Here is a 21,867-nt window from a genome sequence, read left to right on the forward strand (position 1 = left end):
TCTCTCCTATGTGGACCTTAGCCCCAAAATACAACCTCCTTTGTAAATACTTAGCACACACACACACACACACACACACACACACACACACACACACACACACACACACACACACACACACACACCATTAAGTTGACTAAAGTATACTATACACAGAAGTGAAACTCCATGGAATAAATCTTTTGGGCAGTAAACAGATAGTATAACAAAAATGAAGAGCAGAAATCTGGAAACAAATCTGGATAAGGGAAGAGAATTAATGTGTGCGTGTATGTAGGGGGTGGATGAATAATAAACAAAGGACACTGGACACATCCAGCCAGAATATGTAACGTACACATGTGATAAAGTGGGGAAAGTGAGCTGAGTCTGGGGACAGGGAAGGAACAGGTGAGCCATGCAAGAAATGGAAGGGCTGCCTCTGAACAAGAAGCCCTGGAATTTATAAATGGTCGTGTTAAATTTTAACCTCCTTCTGACATTTAAAAAACAAATTCGTCTGTAAAAGAATGAATTCCACTCTCATTAGGCATGTGTTAAGAAGTATGTTCTTGATCTCACGGTTTGGATTAGTTAGGATTCTAGTATGGATTATAACTAGGCCCACAGATGACAGGTGAGCTGGAGAGAATGCATAAGCAATGTCGCCGCAGGTTGTACTCTGTTTAGCGTGCTGCAGCCATAATAATAGCTATCTCAGGAAATAACTTGCCCGGCTCAAGGAGGAAGTTCAGTGTGGCCCACGGTGGCCTCAGAAGACATCAGAAAAGAACAATCCTAACAAAAAAAATGAAGTGGAAATGTGGGTTTCCTGGCAGGAAGACACTGAAGACGTAAGTGTCCCTTGACCCTAGGTGGAAGAGCCCGCATCACCAGGCCAGAGCTGAGCCAGGATGAGGCTGCATTTTTCGGATTAGGAAGCCCGGAGGCTAGCACGTAGTTTGTTGCTTAAAATAGGGGAAAAAATAATCCTGTCTTTGCAGCATTTAACCCAAGGATGTTGAGTTTTCTTTCTGAAAGTATGGCCTTTTGGGGGGTGTGGGGTGGGGTTTCAACTCATGGTTTTGCAGTTGAGCCCTGCCCTGCCTTTTTTCTTTATTTTTCAAGTGATGTAAGGTGTTTGTATCCTCAGACCATGATCTATCTACCTCTACCTCACACCTACCTGGGATTAGAGATGTGCAACACTACGCCATTGAAGGTTAATGTTTAATTGTGTATCTTAATTTGATAAGTAAGTAGAGAGATGTAGGACTCCAAAAATGAAATGAATCTTGATATGGATTACATAGACAATGGGTTCTCAGGACCATTGGTTCCAGAATTTTCTAGTGGGTGGAGGGAGGTGGTGAGGGTGAATAGAAACAGGTTTTTCTATCTAATGATTGTGAATTTCTAGATTAGGTCCCGGGAAAAATGTATTTTTAGCAAACACTTCAGCTAATGCACACTAAACTTTAGGAGCATCTAATTTGAATTAATCTAAATGCTGTGAGATGTCTGGTCCCCATGAACAGGCCCAATTAAGTCCTGGTGTTTTCAAATAGAGGACATTTGAAAGAATGAATATGATTTAAAATGAATAAATAAGTATATTTTGTTTCTTGTATGCAAATATAGGCTTAAAAGTGTTATTTGAAATAAATGATGAACTACATGAAAAAAAATAACCTACAAAGTTTGGTGGATCTTTAAATCACACCATCGATTAATTGATATACCTGTGAGCTGGTCTTTCTAATAGCATAATCTGAAAAGTAGAACAGATTTTACTGGCTTTGGAGAAACCATTTTAGGATTAGCTCTTTCCCTTGAAATACTGTGTAGCAGCACCCAGAAAGAATTGAATTTCAGAGCCTCTTTGGTTCTGTGTGAGCTCTCCCTGCTCATAAATATTTAGATTGGAAGAATAAAAAATAAATAAATAAAAGGAAACAACAGAATCATTATTTTTAAAAGCTTAATGAATTTTTTAAAATGCACATTGTTGGGGAAGTTTGCCAATGATCAGAGCTTTGATTTTATTATCTTTTTCTTGCTTCCAAAATTCTTACACATTTCAAGGGACAGTATATTTCTTTCAATAAACCTAAGTTAAAATTTGTTATTTAAGTCATTTTCATCAGAAAATTTAATTATAAACATCCTTTAGTTTTCTACTTTCCCTATCTTTACTTCTAGTCCATGTTACCTATGTGGCTTGCTTATATACAATATATGAAATTAGTATTTCTACCACTGTTGTCTGGAATCTTTGACGTATTATAGAAAAGTAGACAGGATAGACCATCTTCTCAAAGATTACAATTCCCAAATGATTTGTTCTCACTAACAGGGATTATGAAGTTTTAGACTGGTTTAGAATTAGAATGACATATCAAAACTTCTGCAAATCACTAGCATGACTCTTAAATTCTGAAAAAAAAAAAGAAGAAGAAAATGAAATGAAAATAATTTCGCTTGGAACTCCATGCAAGTCAGTACACCTTTGTTGTTCTTTTTCCCTTGGAAGACAATCCAGTCAATTATTTTCATTTTAATTTCTCTTCTTGTTTTTTTTTTTTTTTGTCTAAACAAATTAGTCCTGATTTTATTATTAAACATTTCCCCCTATTGTTAATGCACAGTGGGAGGTTAAATCCTCTATAAACAATGGTTAACTCAGCAATTTGTTCTGTCTTTTGAAAATTTCAGGTATTTTAACAGGCGTGTTAATAGGTCCACATGATTTCTCTTTTCCTTCTAGGATGATCTATGCCTGGTGGTTAAATAGATTGTAAGATAAGCATTTCAGAGCTATTAAGAGTGACGTTTTGGTGAAGTATAGTAACTTGTGAAGACTCTGGTGAAGTGCAGGTCTTCATAGGTTGGTTAAAATATCTACAAAAGAATCTAGAGAATTTGTCCAAATATCTCTAGACAGCAGAGCTGGTTGAACCTTGGTCACATCCTTTTCTAGATCAAGGGCTTGAAACCTGACCACTATTAACATTTGGAGCCAAATAATTCAGTGATGTGTAGGGTGAAGTGTGTGTTAAAAGATGTTGCTCAGAATCTCTTGCTTTAGACCCCTGGTCTCCAGTGGCATCTCCTTCTTCAGATATCAAAAATAAATCATGATATCTTCATCTGTCCATCTGGCCAAAGCACTTCTGGCTGAGGACCTCTGGTCTCTCCCTCTCTCCCCCCAACCCCAGTGCGTGTCATATACATATATATATATACACACATCTATATATATACATAGTGTGTGTGTGTGTGCGTGTGTGTGTGTGTGTGTGTGTATTGTGTGTGTGTGTGTGTATTCCTCTTTCATCCACGGTGACACAATGGACTATTTTATTTTGTTGATTCAAAAGGTAACAAGAACTCCACATTAGTATGTCTTATTCAAAGCAAATTGTCTTTAAGGAGAGTACATGGATGGTTCATTTAATCTCTTCCTTTAGTGTCTGTAAACTCTTGGAACCACTCATAACATCTAGAAAAGTATTTTTGCAGACAACTTCAAAATACACATATTTATATATAAATCACATGCATAAATGTGTTCATTATTATATGTGTTCATCAAAATGCAGAGATAGTAGATTTGTCAATGATGAGCAGATATTTGTCTTATTTCCTGATGACATCCCAATGGATCCCCTGTGATTCAGATGAACACAGTTTAGACATCACCCTTGTGAGATGCGATCTGTGCTTTCCAACAATGGAGAAACAGCAGAGTGGAAGACATCCAGCAATTTGAAGCATGTGTTCTAACACAGACATAGAATTCTCAATGAGAAGTTTGCCAGTTGATACTATGATTTCTTCTTCTTATTTTATTATTACTATTTATTAGTCACAGGGCTTGAATTCAAGGTCTGGGTGCTGTCTCTGAGGTCTTTTTGATGCCAAAGAAGCTCAGGGACAGCACCCAGGCTCTGAGTTCAAGCTCCAGGATGGGCGCAATTAAAATAACAATGACAATAACTAGACTGAGCCCCTTCAGTTAAGATAATGAGTTAAAAATGATTTTATCCCTCCCACATTAAATCAATATATTACATAAACAACAAATTCTTTGTGGATGTCCAACAAGATAAATCAAAATAGAGTCATTTTTGTATTGATAAACTTCAATTGATCCTTGTGATTTATGCTTGTTTTCTTTTGGCAGTCCATCTGGCATGCATTAGCTACTCCTGAAAATACTTTCATTCTGTTGCACTCAAAGGCTATGTCTATTGAGAGATGTTTTGATAAATCCTAACAATGGCAGTTCCAAACTGTTTCCTGCAACATTTCGGTAGAGCACTGGGATTGTTTGATTGCAATGTCCAACAGTTAGAACACTGTTGTGACCATTAATTATTCACATATTGGTAGACATGAGCTAGGCACATAAAAATACATCGTTTTGAAAGTCACGAATCACATTTCATAAAAGGAATTCATTAGAATTCCATAATGAATGTATTTATAAAGCAAATCGTTACTCATTGACTCTTGGAATGACGTTTGCTAATTTTTTTCATGAATAGGGTTTATGGACCTTTATTTAGACTCAACCTAGTTTCTGAGATTGTTTCTTGGTTTAGCTTACAGATCAGCCTCAGGCCACAGGGCAGATGTGTGGATCAAGTGCACAGGATTTTTCTGGCTGTTGGTGCTTTGGGCAACCAGTGGGCAGTAGGATGCAGGACTTAATTAGAGGCCTCTGCAGCTCTCAGACTGCAATCATCTTTGATCAAGAGGATCATTTGTTTCCTTCAAGGCCAGGGCTACTTTCCTGGGAGCGATATGCCTCCATCTTTGGGCACTGGTACTCTTTAGTTGACAGGTATTCCTCTTAGCCAGGGAGAGAGTCCCTCACTAGGAGTGCTACCTTGTACCTTCACAGAGTTTTACATATGAACTGAATGAAGCCATGATGTTTTCCACCTGTTTCCTTTTCCCTCAAATCTAGAATTTTCCCCCCAAAGCCCAGTGGTTTCATTCATGACTGGGAAAAAGCCTAAAACCCTATTGAGTGCTTTCCTATACAAATGTATCTTTCAGCCCCATTATAAGAAGCATGCAAGTTGTGTCCACTCTTTCCTCTTTACCCACCATCAAACTGAGGTTCAATAATATTGAGAAAACTAAGCTCATACAGCACAAAAGAAGAGAAATCTAAGCCCAGGGGTTTTTTTTCTCTGATTCCCAATACTCATGTTCTTTCATTGGTAACTTCCCAACACTAAAACTGCTGGTAGTAAGGTATAGAATCACACCCAAAAATGTCTTTCCTTGTTCAATTCTATCTAGCAAAGGTGAGGATGGGTGTTATTTAAGATTGTAACTTCAAAGTAGAATTGTCAGCATTTATTTGATTAATTTAAATTGTAACTATTAACAATAGCTAAGATGCTATTGATGCTAAGATGCCCATTCATGGATGAAAAAAAATAATATAATTCATCCATAAAGAAGATGAGATCCTGTCATTTGTAGCCAAATGGAAGGATCGTCTAGAGAGAAATAACCCATTTTACATGGGTTTCTCATATGGGAAAGATAAATACCTTACACAGAATCTATGCTGAACATACGAGAGGTTGAGAAGTGTGTGAGAGTGCACCAGTGAGATTGGATTTGATCACTGAACATTAAATGCCTGTGTTGAAACATTACACTGAATCTCAATAATAAAAGGAATACGCTTCAGTAAAAAATAAATATATTTACATTCTAGTATTTCCCTGCATATAATGTTTTAGAGGTGGGTCTTGTACTACTCCTGATCTTCGAGAGGAGTAATGTTTGAGCATTACTGTAAGACTGGTTATATACAGCACAGAGGGATGTAGTTCTGCTCACCTTTTTGACAGTGTGAATTCAGAAAAAAGAATATTTGAAGTCCTCTGCACTGTTCCTCTCTATTTGTGCAAAGGAATAAACAATTCTTTATCTACAAGTTCTTCCTTCCTTCTCTAGAAATGACCAAATTTGTTGTCTTTGAGTCTCTAGAGTGTTACTATGGGTTAAGTGGCTCAGGCTTTCATCCGTGGCTCTTTCAAATGGAATCCTGTTATACTCTGTGACATTATCATTGCCCTCTGAAATTTTCATTAGTTATGGGTGTGTTCTTCCTAACACGTAACAGTTGGGAGATAACTGGGAGACACTGCTTTAGGCTGAGCTGCTGCCAGAATTCTTCCACTACAATAAGCATAAAACCACTGTGTGGTTATTCCTTTGTGCCACTAAAACATTTTTTATGCAAAAGTGATGGAAGTGAATAGAGTTGAATAGAAGACTGTTGCCTTAGTAGTCTTTTGCTGACAGACCCCACTACCTCATTGATGAAGCACATTCACTGTAAAACATGACAGGAAGCTAAATCATTATAATCTCATTGGGTTTTCAATTCTAGTCCCTCTCATCTGATTATAATTTATCATAAACAGTGCTATTAGAAAATGATAACTGACTCAATTACACCTTTTGCTCTATGAGGATGCTTAATCTGTATTCCATGTGAAGCTAGTCTTTGAAACCAATAACATATTCAAATTATGATTTGATTTATCTAAACAAATATTTACCCAGCTGATGTGCATTAATAATTTAGACCCATAAAATCTCAGGCTTTTCATGTTTAAACAGAGGCTTGACTTGCATTTCAATCATGGATATTGGATTATTGGATATTTTAGTCTGACAAGCCCCATTGAAAATTTTAACAGACTGGCTTCTTTTCTCTCAGGTCTAGGGTGTGGAAGGGCATGCAGAGATCTGAAAAACTTCAGCAAGTTGACAAATAAGAGGGCAGAGAAAGCATAATGGTATAGCATGATATAGAAGAGAATTTAAGCCAGGCCTTCAAGATAGGAAAATAGCTCTTCAAATGCATCATTTAGGAATTTGTAAGGAGAGCAATAAGCTTTTTCCACTCATCATCCCATCTTGTGACCTTCATCCTATGTTTAGGAGCCTGTGGGAAACAACAGAAAAAGACCAAACACATACAGTTTAAAAAACTAGCTTGTTGTACGGCAGCTGTCTGGAACAGGACAAATTACTTAATACAGCCTCAACCTTTTCATTTGGGCAGATAGAAATGATAATGCTTCAGTCATAGAGCTCTTACGATATCTAAATTAAAATTTACATGTAATAGTTATTGTTATTATATTTTTATTATTAAATTATTATGCATAATAGTTATTATGCATAATAAATCAATGTATTTTTAAGATCTGGAATGAGGAAAGCTCAAAAATAAATAGTAGCTCAGCACCAATGGCTCATTCCTATAATCCTAGGTACTCAAGAGGCTGAGATATGGTCACAGTTTAAAGCCAGCCTGGGCATGAAAGTTGGTGAGACTCTTATCTCCAATTAACCAGAAGAAAAAAAATGGAAATAGAGCTGTGACTCAAGTAGTTGAGTAATAACCTTGAGCACAAATCCCAGGGATAGCACTAGGCCCCAAGTTCAAGCCCCAGAACTGTCCAACACACCCCCCCCCAGTAGTCCTTAGTAGTCCTCCCGCACACTTTAACAACCTCTTTCACTACCAAACACCGTTTATCTTCTATTACCCAACTTAGACTTCTAATTAAAGTAGCTCCTAAAACTTAAAATACAGGACTAGATATTACCAAATCTGCTGCAATTAAAACTCAGAGCAAATAAACATGGAAAGGCTCCTAAACTGATTGTTATAGCAACATATGCAATTCATAGTGAATTGAGATAAAAGGTCCTATATAATTTATGTAATATAAAATACACACAGGTGTGAATGGAGAAGGGCAGATCAGTGTTGATAGAACTGAAAGAGGAACAGTATTCTCAGGCAGAAGGGGAGAATCACAGGGTCTTATTAGGCAGTCCAAGCTGATGGTGAACTCACAATCCTCTTGCTTTGGCCTCTCAAATGCTGTACCCTATGCACCTTTTCAATCATTAGCTTTTTTTTAGCCAATTCTGGGGCTTGAACTCGGGACCTGCACACTGTCCCTGAGCCTGTTTGTGCTGAAGGCTAACACTTGACCCACAGAGCCACTTTCGGCCTTTTCTGTTTATGTGGTACTGAGGAATTGAACCCAGGGCTTCATGCATGTTAGGCAAGCACTCTATCACTAAGCCACAGTCCCAGCCTCAACCATTAGTTTTTTATCCTGCACTTTCCACTGGAATTGAATGCTGGAACATTTGAATTTAGCATATTAAAAATGGAAATCATTCCCTTTTCTTGACTATTCCCCAATTCATTTCAAGGACACCATACAAAACAATCATGCAAAGCAGGCAGTTTAGAGATGATTTGGATCTGTTTCTGTGGTTTAATCCGAATCCTTGCTCTGTCTTCCATCAGTGTGGAGATCCTAAGCCTAGTCACTCATTTTGTAGATTCGGATGTTGTCAAATAGTATCCTATTATTTTTCCTTATCTAGCATCCCTGTTCTGAGGTTTTTTTTTTTTTACTTTATCCCATTAATAGCAGGTCCACTCTTTTAAATTCAATTTAAAAAATGGTCTTATGGATTTTGATTGGAATTATATAATAATTCAGAAAAAACTGACATCTCCTAATAATGATCTCATTGAAATATTTCCACCCATAATTTGGATGTATCTCTCAATTTCTCTAGATCTCATTTTTTGTAAAATGAAATTTTTGTTTCTGTGTTATTCAATAAATGCCACACACTTATTGAATTGCTTATGAGGTACTTGCCAGGGTATTTGTGTGTGTGTGTGTGTGTGATATTGTGCATGAACCCTGAGTTTCTGCACAGTGGATAGTAAGGACATAGTAATAAAGTCTACTCCAGCAATTGTGTTATGAACAAATTAATGCAGATGAGTTACAGAGAATGGTGCTTGGCACATAGGAATTGCTAGGCAAGTGTTCTGAGCTGTGTCCCCAGATCTCTCACACTTCTTAATGTTGTACTGTGAATTTGTTTATATACATACAAGCTCTACTTTCTAATAAATGTTGCAGGTATTTAACACTGAACTAATTTTGGTATCCTATTATGTACTCTGCCATTTTGGTGAGTTCTATTTTTAGTTTTTCTGATCTGAGTATTGACACACTATTTGTAAATAGTAAAATTTAAGGGTTTGTTTCCTTTCTTTCATTTTATTGTAAAGATACTGTATGGTAGGGGAAAAACAAAGGAGGAAGTAACAATGCTCGATAGGAAATGGACTCATTACCTCACGTAACTGTAACCCCTCTGTACACTATTTTTACAATAAAAACATAAAAAGATACTGTACAGAGGAGTTACATGAGTAAGAAAATGAGTACATTTCTTGTGGAGCATTGTTACCTCCTTCTTTGTTTTTCTCCTACCATCCCTTCCCTCCCCCCTTCCCCAGCTCCTCCCCCCCTCCCTGAAGTTGTAAAGTTCATTTCCAACATAGTGTCTTGTGAGTCTCATTGTTGCAATTGGTCATCCTGTGTCCTTGTTTCAGCATTTTGTTATTTCCCTTCCCCTCCCCAAATTAGATAAATGTATATTTAAATGTACATATATAAATAAATGTACCAAAATCAAATACAGTGACAACAGGGAATATAACATAGGGAGAAGAACATATAAGAAAGAAAAAAAATCACATACTACATTAAAAACAACAACAAAGAAAAACCTCTTGTGTCCATAGCTTGGGGTTCATTTTGCTTACCATTATATGGTCATGTTGTACATAGCTTTTGAGCTTTTCTGCTGGTCTGATAAAATTATCCTAGGCATATACTAATTATTGCAAATAAGGGAAACCATGGGACCTATATTTCTTTTGGTCTGGCTTACTTCATTTAATATGATTTTTGTTCCAAGTCTTTATTGCTTCTCAGCCTTTTGACTAAGATCAAGTGCAGTATCTGTTCTTACTCGTTTCTTCCTTTCTAATTCCTTTCCCCCATTCTATTTTTGGTTGGATAGGACTTTCTGTATAAGGCTGCATAGAAGCGGTGACCGTCACTGGCTTGTCCTACTGCTAACTTAGAGTGAAAGACTTTAACATCCCATCACCGAGATAAGGAGATTTGAGATAAGGAGATACATGTTTTAATGCTATCTGTTAGATTAATTTTTCTTCCATATTCCTAGTGTGCTTGGTGTTTTAAATGTAAGGATGGGTTCTGTGAATTTCTATGCCTTCTGAATTTAACAATAGAATTACTCACATTAAAAAGTCTTCACAGCATCCTCTCGTGGGAGTGAAAACTCCACTCTTTGAATCCCCTGTGTTTTGTGTTTTCCACACTGGGTAGTGAGTACACTGCTGCCTAGATGCTCCCAAGCCATCTGACAGCAGGACCCCAGGTGATGCATGGCTGGCCCTCTCAGCTGCTGGTGTAAGTCACTGAACATGTATGTATATGTGTGCAACAGTACAGTATTGGAAGTGTGTCCTAGAAACTTCATTCATTGCTTTCTGTAAACAAATTGCATTTCTTCTAATTAGGCTTAATTTATGAAGATAATTAGGAGAGAATATAGCTTGATAGATTAAAGCTTTAAGTATCTATGTATTTATATTTTCTCTTAATTACATATGACACATAATTGTATGTCTTCAGAGACACACACTGCCTTTCTTTCGAATATAAGTTGTTGCCAATTTTAATTCCGGTTCACATTTGTTTTTACCATGTCAGTTAATTTCTTTTTGTGGCATTAGTAAAACAAAAAATAAGACTCAAAATTTGATTTGTTTAGTAGCTTTGGTACATATCTACCACTAAATTCTAATTTCATTAATTTACATAACACTTTAAACCAACATCCAAACTGTTGAAATGGCTTTGTTTCTGCCAGTGTTTGAATCGCCTTTGTGTGAAGTTCAGAACACTCAGCTACTTAATGATCATAAGGCTCTCAAATGCCATCTGGAAATATGAAACCTTTATCTTTTAGCTCAATTTTGCTTTCATGCATAGCAAGGCTGTAAAATCACAGTTGTGATATTTATTAACTGTCTTTGCAAAACTGTGGGTAATATATCTTTCACATTTCATTGAGAGAAAAAGAAACTCAGTCCCAACAGGATCTTAATTATGAGTTCTTCCTCTAGATATTTTTCACCCTTGGGGATTTTGTGTTGCCAGATGGTTCTCTGAGGAATCTTATACCGGTCAGCATTTTATAATGAAAAACAAAAGTCTATTTTTGAGTTAGAGAATTAAATCCTATATCATGTCATCTGACTCATTAGATCCCAACTGGTTATTGTTTCATTCATACATAATATTATACAATTAGTCTCTTATTTCACCGGGTACCTTCATTTCTTGGATTGTCTTGTTGGTTCCAATAGATAAACATTAATTAACCACTCAGCTGTATCTTGTATTCCTCTCAATTCTATCAATTCTACCCAGATCTTTTCATTTATTAGCAGGGAAAATATAAGTGGCCTTTGTCATGTTCATTACAGAGGAGTTCATCTTTCATGGAGAAGAACTGCTGATTGTTATGACTGACTGGTGGGAAATTATTTCTCAAATTGTCCCAAATTCTCATTGTTAAACACAATGAGGATTTCAGTCTTGTAGTAGTTGCTCACATGATCATAAATCTCATAAATAGGTCAATGATTACAGCATCACATAGTCTATCAGAAATGTTCCAAATAATGTCACATCATAACAGGTGTTAATCATCATTCATATAACAGAATAAATAAAAATAATCTGTATTTGGAGTTTTCTCACCTTCATACATTGTTTAGTAGTGTCTGAAAGTGGGTTCTTTGTAAAGAAGATAGATGTCTAATTTCCCTCCCAAAATTCGGAATTATTTCATTTTAGTTTTGGTAGGCATGACCAATAAGACTATTTTAGTAAAAATCTACCTCTTATCTGACCTATTTATCTGTATGTTTTAATCTAATTTAATCTTGCCAATCTAGCTACACTGAACAAGATGAGTTTTGCCAAACTGATCATTTCCTTTCTTCTACCTCTGGCTTTGGGCTCCAGAGTCACTCTGTCTGGAATCCATTTCCCTTACTTCACTGTCCATTTTTGTAAATATCTGTTCTTACTTAAAATCTCTGATCAAATGCCAGTTATGAAGCTTTCTCTAAACCTCTCATTCTAAACAATACACTCACATGTGCATGGACTTAGATGTACCCTCTGGCCCTCTAGTAATACACGATATATTAGCTCATTGAATGAACTTTGTCTCTACTCTCTTCTCTGATCAGATTTTTCAAGGTCTTAGAAGTAAGGGTGCAGCGTCTTTGGATCCCACAGTAGGGGCTCTTCTATGCATTTATAAATAACTAGTTGATGGAATAGTATAAGCCAATCAACACAAAAACATCCTTCAATTCCGAAAGATAACATTATGAATTTCCTATATGAAAATGATTATCTATTTCTGTAGTGGACTCATTTAGAATATTTAGAAAATACCTACAAAGGAAAGGATAATGAAAAGAAAGATTTCTCCATGAACAGAAAAAGAGAAATTTAGCTCCTGTGATCCCATCAAAACCAAGTATCAATGAGGTGTAAAAAGAGTAGAGGCAGGTATAGAAAATCAAAATAAAAGGATTCAATATTTTGCCTCAACTCTACATACTGTGTTGGCGAGTAGCAGGGGCTTCACCAATAAGATTCTCAAAGAGTCAAGTCAAGCTCATCAAAAAAAAAAGAAAGAGAGAGATCTAATTTGTGTTCTGGTCTCTTTACTTAATTTAAAACAGAGCCAAGTTTTAATTTGATAATTCATCAAAACCACAAACAAATTACAAAATTGTTCATTTACAATATGTCATATTTTGCTGTGTTAATTGCTTCTTCCTTCATTTACCTGCTTACTAAAAATATGCAACTTTCTGTTAAGGAGATTAAAATGATTGTACCAAGAATGTGTTTGGATGTTTGAAAGAGAGGAAACACAGTTTAAAAATTCCATAATAAAATCATTTTGGAAAACATGTGCATGAAAGACCTCTTGGAAGCATTCTTAGAATTGATTTTTTTTCTACCTACTCCATCCGGCCACAACTTTAAAAAAAGGGAGGGGGGCTGGGTGGAGTTAAGAACTCTTTTCAAATATTAAACAATAACTGGAAATCCTGAAAAAGTATTCTTCAGCTGGGGGGTGGTTGGGGGTGGGGGAGGATTTTAAAGCTTTTTTTCCCCTAAGAATTGTTTAGCAAGGAATTTACTCAGTAATTTCTATTTTGAACAGCAAGTTCAGTTTCAACTGCCTGAAATATAATGCCATCTGTGTTTATTTTCCCTTCTAAAACAGTTTTTCCCCTAAAGATAGCAAACCCATGATCCTTATAACTCAGATAAATATATTAGTGAAACTAATGGTTTACTTTAATTAAATAGTGAAATTAGGTATAGATCTTGCGCATGTATCTTAGAACTGTAAAATTTGATGGTGAATATCAATCATATAAAGCATATCTTCAAATTTAACATTTTCACATATTCTGATGAGTCAGTTATTGTGTGTTCTATATTTATTTACCAAGATAGTGATGGCTATGGGGAGAGAAACTGAGATATCAGTACATCTCAACTCAGTAAATAGACTGAAATAAAACGGATCAAGGATCAAGAGTCAGTGGACCAAAGAACCACAGAATCACTGACTGATGGTAATGCTCCTCTCCCCGTATCTAGGATGGAGAGATTATCTGAAAATACAACTTCATTTTATCAATGGGGAAAAACTAAATTACATTAAATACTGAGAAGTTACATACACATTATTATATATTTAGATTTGAGAGGATACATTTCTGTAAAAAAAAAGTCATTCTGTAAAAAAATGTCATTCTGAGGGAATATTCAAATATGGAGAGTTTATTTACTTTCAAGGAATGCAAAAGTTCTATTTAAAATTTAGAAAATATTCATTTTGAATTTCAGCTTGATACTTCTTATGTGGCTATGAGAGTCTTCAAGTGTATCCCAAAGTGTGGCTGTTTGGGGGTACTGAATTCAGACAGACTTGACTCTATTATTTCCAGGCCCAATGAGCCCTTTAGAAGATTTCTGTAGTGCCAGGTTTTATGTTTTGGGAAATGGAGGATGTGTTATAAGTCATCTCAACAGACATGTCCAAAAATAGCTGGGCACATATAATTTAATGTCTAACATTTCCTGTCCCTACTCAGCCTGCAGAGGGCACAAGTTAAGGAGAACAGAAGTCTGGGAACAGAAATGATCCCAACTCACCATAATGTGCACTTGAAAAATGAACAGCAGAAGAGGATAGAGGTTAGACTACTCCTGCTGGACAAGAGCCACAGGCTATTCCTTCAATTGTGTGAACAGAGGAACTGACCAGGTGTTCACTTTTCTAGACTTGCAATCCTCAAGGCAGATCCATCCTTTGTCCTTTGTTCAGAAGCAGTCTGAAAATAACTTCTTAGTTATGGAGAAATGCTAAGGACCTTCTTATGTGTATAATGTATTCTCTCTTGCATGCATATGGTTTATTTATTACTTTACATTATTCATGCCTACCACTTCTTGGACTCTAGACTAATTTCCCAAAGTTGTTTTATGAAAATTATGTAAAAAAACTGATATTTGATACAGCAACTGCTTTATTCATAAACTCTCATTTCTTGGACATCTACTGGATGCATTAGAAGTATTAATGGATGGCAAGGTAAACTGGCTATGCATTAATATTTGTTAACAGCTAAAGTTAACTTACAAATTCTTCAACACAGAAGGCAAAACATACCATCAACAACATTGAATGATCAGTTATATGTCTACTAAAAACATTACTATAGGTGTACAACATTGAACAAAAAAAGACTACTCTTTAATCTCCCTTTAAATGCAATATATATATTAATTTTTACATATTTTTCAAGTAAGAAAGCATAACAGATAGTAATGTGCATTTAAAACCTCCAGTAGAATTTTGACTCAATAATCATAAACTCTCTTGCTCACACTTATATCTGTGTTCTTTGAAAACAAAACAAAGAACATTAGTCCTTTCCCATGTGACCAGTACTCACGAGAGAACATTCCCGATGTAGGCATAGTAGGAGCAGCAATAGGGTGTGTGTCCATCGCAGCAATAAGAGCGACAGTCTTTGCCACACTGAGCAAGGCAATCATCTATTAAAAAAAACACAAGAGCAGAGATCATTGTGCAATCCACCTTCTGAAAAATGTGTGCGTATATCCCAATGAATCAAACAGCACTCCTTAATACACTTACATCTTCTTCTTAAATATATATAATATATACACATTAACATTTTGAATAAGAATATATATATATATATATATATATATATATATATATATATATATATGACCAACTATATATATAGTTGGTCATGGAGTTTGAACTCAGGGCCTAGGCACTGTCATTGAGATTTATTGCTCAAGGCTAGTGCTCTACCACTTTGAGCCATGGCTCCATTTCTGAATTTTGGGTTAACTGGAGATAATCTCATGGATTTTTCTACCCAGCTGGCTTTAGAACAGCAATTCTCAGATCTCAGGCTCTTGAGTAGCTAGGATTACAGGCATGAGCTGCCAGCGCCTGGCTCTACAATATTTTTGTAAGGGTCTAAATTGTCTGTTCTCCCATGCTATACTCCAATCTGACGAAGACAAAGACAAGTCCTCTTGAGTCTCCTGCACAGAGCCCGGTCATGGTTAGGCAACATTGCTTGAGTATGATGAAGAAAGGAGGAATGAAGAATGTGTCCATTGATCAGCCATTCAGTTCAACCATGCAGTTCTTTTTTTTTTTCATTTTTATGTGAATATTTAGTATAGTTCTTACTATAGTTTTAAGTGATTAAAGTCTTCTGACTTTTAAGTATTATATTCTCAATTAACTTAGTTGGCAGAAAATGATATTGACATAGGTGATACCAAACTGATTAAAACTAGTGTGTATATTTACCATGTTAATGCATTTTTGTTTTCCTTTTATATAGTTTTTAATTTTCATAATTACAGTTTATATACATAGAGGATAACATAAATGAGTCTTCATTCTGTCAGACCATTGGGCTTGAAAGATGATGAGCTAATTACAGAAAGAAGTTAAGCGAAATGAACCCCAAGATAGGGACACAAGTGTTTTCTTCTTCCTTGCTATTGTTTCTAACGTATTTATAAGGTATCATGTGATTTTTTTTTTGTTGTTGTTGCTTTGTATGTCCCTCCCCCATGCTATAACCCCTGTTTTCAGTGTATTTGATGTTGGTATAATTTGGGGAGGGGAAGGGAAAAAACAAAATGTTTAAATAGGGATACCGATTGACTCATTGCAACAATGACATGTACAAGATGAACTTTACAATTTAGGCAGGGGGAGGGGGGGAGGTGGAGAGGGTGTGTGTGAGGGGTAGTTGAGGAGGTGGGAGGGATGGGAAGGTTGGGGAAAAACAAAGGAGGAGGCAATAATGCTCCACAGGAAATGTACTCATTACCTTGCTCATGTAACTGTAACCCCTCTGTACAGTATTTCACAATAAAAAAACATTTAAAAAACCTATAGTTAGTTTGTGAATGACTAACAGTTTACCTAATATTGAAAAAAACAAAAAGTTATAAAGCAGTAAAAAGTGAAGAAAGATGAGGTATTTTTTGATTAAAAGAACATGTTGTGGAAGGGAAGGGAAAAAACATACAGTTTAAATAGGAATACAAGTGGACTCAATGCAACAATGAGATGTACAAATTGTTATGTTGTAAAACGAACTTTACAAGTTTGGGTGGGGGAGACGGAGGAGGGGGAAAGGGAAACAAAGGAGGAGGCAACAATGATAAGAAATGTACTCATTATCTTGCCCATGTAACCCCTCTGTATGGTATTTGCACAATAAAATACATATATATATATGTAAAGAATATGTTGGGGTGATAAAAATAAATTAATTTTTTTCTATTTTTAAACAAGGAAAATTGTACAAAAAATGTTAAAGATTATATTAGTTAAAAATTTATTTAAATGATTTATTCTACAACATCTGGTTAGCATTTAGTTACAATCAGTAATATAAATTTTGAGGGATATGAGTTTCAGTATAGGGTTAGGAAAACTAGCACAGTTGAATAATTTAAGTTGTATATTCAAGAATCACCTAATTTGAAACCATTTCCAACTTAATTCCTGAAATTAATATTGACAATTATATAAATGATGAGAAGCATTTGATTTCCTTAAATGATATAATATTCAAATACAAAATATTATATTAATGTGTATATGCCTGTGTTCATGTATTGACTTATCTAGAAAAGAAAATTTAGCTTGCTTAAATATACTTTTAGGGTTTTTTTTGTTTTTGTTTTTCTTTTCTTTGAGTGCAGAAGTAATGGAGTTTGACTGGGACCTCATGCTTGCAGGCAGGTGCTCTACTGCTGAGGTATGCCTCCAGCCCTTTTTTACACTGGTTATTTGTGAGATAGGATTTTGGTTTTGCTCAGATGGGTATGGACTTTGCTCCTCCTATTTTGTGCTTCTTAGTCACGGGTGGGAATGGCAAGGGAGCAACACTACACCCAAGTCCTTCCACTTAGATGTTTTCCCCGGGTATCCTCGAACAATGGTCTGCTCTTTCTCAGCCTATGGTGTAGCTGGGATGGCTCTACATGTTGAGAAGAGGTCTCAAACACTGGTTGTGCTTACACTAGTATAGAACCATATTCCTCCCTATTGCTGTCTCCAAAATAGCTATCATTACAGTGGCCACTGGAGCCACTGGAGAAATACAACTGAATTATTTAGATCTGAGGAAAAAGCTAATGTGTGGATAATCACTGTTTTTCAGAAAGAATGGTATACTTTTTAAGGGTACTTACTTTACAGTTTTCCATTTACAGCTGCCATTTTTAGGACTACTCAATTCATTTAAATATTTAGCTGGATCAGCTTTCTCCAGAGCTTAGAAGAGATCTGTTGTTTCCTGCTCTTAAAAGCCATGAAGATCAAGGGAGAAATTGCATCCCCATTATTCTGATATAGTAAAACTTTCAATGCATAAGTGACTCTATGCTGCCTTTTGAATAATAGTCTGCACAATGGCATCCTATTTAAGCATGAAGTTGAAAGATTCAATAATCACTATTACCTTCCAGTTTTTATTGTCCTGAGGACTGGTGCTATCAAAATATTGTGAGCAAACATTACAGGAAACCAAACCCCACATATTCTAGCCAAGTAGTGGATCATACCTGTAGCAAACATTTGCATCATGTCACGAATAGTTCATTATTTTCATGGCATTTTCCAGCACCACTGTCTACTTTCCCAGAAGTCAACTACCGAAAATTTCATAACACCGCATACACATTGACAATCACAGCTTTTCCATCTAGGATGTATTTTCTTTAAGAACAACTGTTTTGTTTTAAGCTGTATCCCAAAGCTTACAATTTTATGTTATTTTCTTTCTCTGGCTTATTGGAAAAATAATTTTATGATGATCAGAAGAGGAGACTTCAGTGCAGCCTTTTCTCTTTTGTGAAAGAACGAAACATTGCCCATGTCCTCAGAAGACAACTCATATTCCTTTTATTACACCCTGAAAATTAGCCTGTTCAAACTTCCTTCAACTGCCTTTTAATTAAAGACACAGTTTAAAAAATATTTCCCAGCACAACCCCTTACCCTACCTCAATGAATGAATAGAAAAAGAAACACATTTATCTGGATTTAGAAATGGATCCTGCAAACTTTAGCGAAGAGGACAGGACAGGAAGGAAAGGGTGGAGAGCGAAGGCAGAGGCTAAAGGCCAGGAGGGCTAAAACCTTGACTGATTCCTGTCTTTGTAACCTACAGTGCGTGTTGGAAAATAGTATAAACACTTAATGGGTCTGTCTCTAAAAATGGCTCCATAGAAAATACAATATATCAAAAGGAAAAAATACTGCCATTTGCCTAACTAAATAGAACATGAACTTAATGCACTTGCTTTGTGGATAATAAGTCACTCTGTGAATAATGCTATCAACTTAAGTTTTGCCCTGTGAAGCCAAGAATTCACTTACCACAATGTCTAAACTATTTTTATTTCTATGATATTCTGGGATTTAGCTCCAAATGCATACTTCCGATTGAATCTCTTAGTTTCAAACAAATAGATCTATGGTATACATAACCATCTGTTGTATACCTAACAATCTCATGACTTTGCCCATATTCATAAAAAATCCTTCCCTATCTGTATCTTTTGTCTTCTCCTTTATTTCAGGGCTTTCCTGTTCTTCAACGATCTTGTTCTGTAAATTCTCTTCCATTTTCTTAAGTACATGTTTATTGCACTACTCTATGGACTAGTAGTTTTGCTAGTCTGTGATGCAACTTTGCTGAACAAAATAGACATTACCCTCAAGGAACGTACACATAAGATCATCTTCCTTAAACGACCATAGCCCGAGACTGTACCTGGCCTAAGTAACAGAAATCTGTACATGTTCAGATATTCTATTGAGCACACACCATCTCCTAGAGAAAACTCAGAGCCCATTTCTTTAGATGAATATGGTCTCCTTAAAAAGGCTTCTGAAATATGCCCAGGAATTAACACTAAGATATATTAGTTGAATATTTCTTACAAAAGTCAATCTAGTGTTGACTTGTAGTTACTTTGTAGTTCAATAGGTTGGAATTCAGGAAAGAAAGGGATAGAGTGAGAATTGTCGTCTATAGGAACCAACTGGCTATAGTCCACAACTGGCTAGTAGTGCTGCTTTCCTGAGCCCTGGGCAAGGTGTATTAGCACCACAAGGTCTAGAGGAAAGGGAGGATAGGTATGCAAACCAGAGGCATCCCGTTCGCCACAACCAAACCTTATGCTCAGTGGAATAGTTAAGTAACGCAAGGAAGGTTATTAAAACTTCCTTTGCTTTTTGCTAATTCCTTGTCTCTGTTTGCTCTTGATAAGCAAAGGATGCAGAGAGAACCATCATTGCTCCAAATCAACTAAGAAGAATTGCTTTCTAAATACAATGAATATGGATACAATTAATACTTTGTCCTTAAACTTGAAAAACATTATTGGATTTTAGTAAAAGAAATGCTCCAATCCATGGAAATGTGAATTATCTCCATCTTAAATACATTCCCTGCCTGCTTTTATGAATGTCTGTATAAGAAAGTTAACATTTCCCTTCCACAGATTTTTTAATTCAATTTTATTGTCAAAGTGTTGTACAAAGGGAGTACAACCTAAGTAAGCTAGTAAATACATTTCTGACTCCTTTCTGTCAAAATTGGGTGAGAAATTCAATCTTTTATATGCAATGGAACATTGTAATACTTTTGAAGTAACAGCACAGAAAAACTATCTGCAGTATCTTGAAGCATCAAAGGAGGTGAGTTGTGTCCTAGTCACACACAGCACTGCAGGGTCCTAAGAAAGCTATGAGTTTGGTGAGAACACTTTAGGAAAGACTTTGCTTTTAGATCATAGTGGTTTGTGAATTATGGGCAGATGCAAGGAGCACATCTGTAAATTAACTTTATACTTGAATACACTATGAAAGGCCATTAAGGGCTCCGTATTAATCACAAAACAAGACTCCCTACTTTGTGTCAATAATGATTAGCAATTCCTAGTAAGAATAATTACAAGGAGGACAGGAGATACCCTGTACAAGCGAGTGCTTAACCACATCACACAACCAAGATTTGACCTGATGAGCTCATATTCTAATTCAGCCATACTAACTGCTCAGCTTTTAATACCTGAGAATCTCTTACAGGGAAAAACCATCATCCTCAGAAAGTGGAGGTGAAGAGTCTTTGAATAGCTATAGTCAAATAGATAAGCCACCAGAGTCCCTTATTTCAAAACATCAGCAATATTCCAGGTGCCCCCTTATCTCCAGAGTCCACATCCTCAACCTCAGATTCTTCTTTAATCCTGGATAAAATTTTTAATCCTTTAATTCCAGAATAAAAAAAATCTGAGAGAGAGAAAGAAAGAAAGAAAGAAAGAAAGAAGGAAGGAAAGAAAGAAAGAAGGAAAGAAAGAAAGAAAGAAAGAAAGAAAGAAAGAAAGAAAGAAAGAAAGAAAGAAAGAAAGAAAGAAAGAAAGAAAGAAAAAGACACTTCACAAAAGGAAAGAAGAGAGAAAGCAAAGAGGAAAAGTTAAAGCAAAGAATCCGGGGAAGGTGCAGATGAGGGATTGAGGCGCTGTTGTCTGCTGTTGCCTCCCTCAATATCTCTGCCCTTCTCCAGAGGTCCTAGCCCGTCCTGCCAGGCCGATTTAGGCCAGGACAGTGATCCAGAAGCAGTCTCAAGCCCCTGACCCTCCCAGAGTCCTCTGCCACTGACCTGCGTAGACAAAGAGCAGGACTAACTTTGGAAGCAAGACCCCTGGACGCCCGGGCAGCCGCTGCGTGTCCATCCAAGCCGCTGGCCCGACGTGGCGCGCGTCTGGGACCCACAGACTGGAGCAAAAGGAGAGCCAGGAACCAGGAGGGATGGGGAGGAGGTGGAGGGGTCAGATGGAGAGAGCGGGGTGAAGCGGGGATCGGGCCATGGTCCAGGGAGCCCTGGGTGGAGGCCTGGCCGGTGTGGGGCGTCCCGGCTGGCTGGGCCGGAGGAGGGGAGGCGTAGCAGCTCTGGCATCCGCAACCACCCAGGCTCACATTTCATCCCTGCGGAAAACGCAGGGGAGAGGCAGGGGACCGGGGTGTTCCGACTCCTCCCTCCTAAGCTGTGCTGGCGTCTACAAACGACAGGAGGGCACAGCCAGGCTCAGAAGAAACTTTTTTGTTTTTAACCCTGGGCCATTGGAAACTTAGTTCTTTTTGCTGTGCTCTCCTCTGCATTCCTCCACCACCCCCTCCCCCTCACCTCTGCGAAGTAATGGAAGAACAACACTGCTGTTTTAA

General features: G+C 36.7%; 1 protein-coding gene across 2 annotated transcripts in view; it reads right to left on the reverse strand.

The window, feature by feature from the left end:
• The window catches only part of Cyyr1 (cysteine and tyrosine rich 1), a 73,000-nt gene extending 51,385 nt beyond the window's left edge, over positions 1 to 21,615 (reverse strand). For both annotated transcript variants that reach the window (XM_070030521.1, XM_070030520.1), the window contains exons 1-2: positions 21,305 to 21,615; positions 15,014 to 15,116 (exon numbers count right to left, since the gene is read on the reverse strand). In XM_070030521.1, the coding sequence (XP_069886622.1) occupies positions 15,014 to 15,116; positions 21,305 to 21,377 (176 nt within the window). In that variant the 5' untranslated portion in view covers positions 21,378 to 21,615. The remainder of the gene's footprint in view (positions 1 to 15,013; positions 15,117 to 21,304) is intronic.
• Between the last annotated feature and the right edge of the window lie 252 nt (positions 21,616 to 21,867).

The sequence above is a fragment of the Dipodomys merriami genome, unplaced genomic scaffold (genome assembly GCF_024711535.1).
Source record: "Dipodomys merriami isolate MVZ:Mamm:240054 unplaced genomic scaffold, mDipMer1.0.p SCAF_2, whole genome shotgun sequence".
Taxonomy (NCBI): Eukaryota; Metazoa; Chordata; class Mammalia; order Rodentia; family Heteromyidae; genus Dipodomys; species Dipodomys merriami.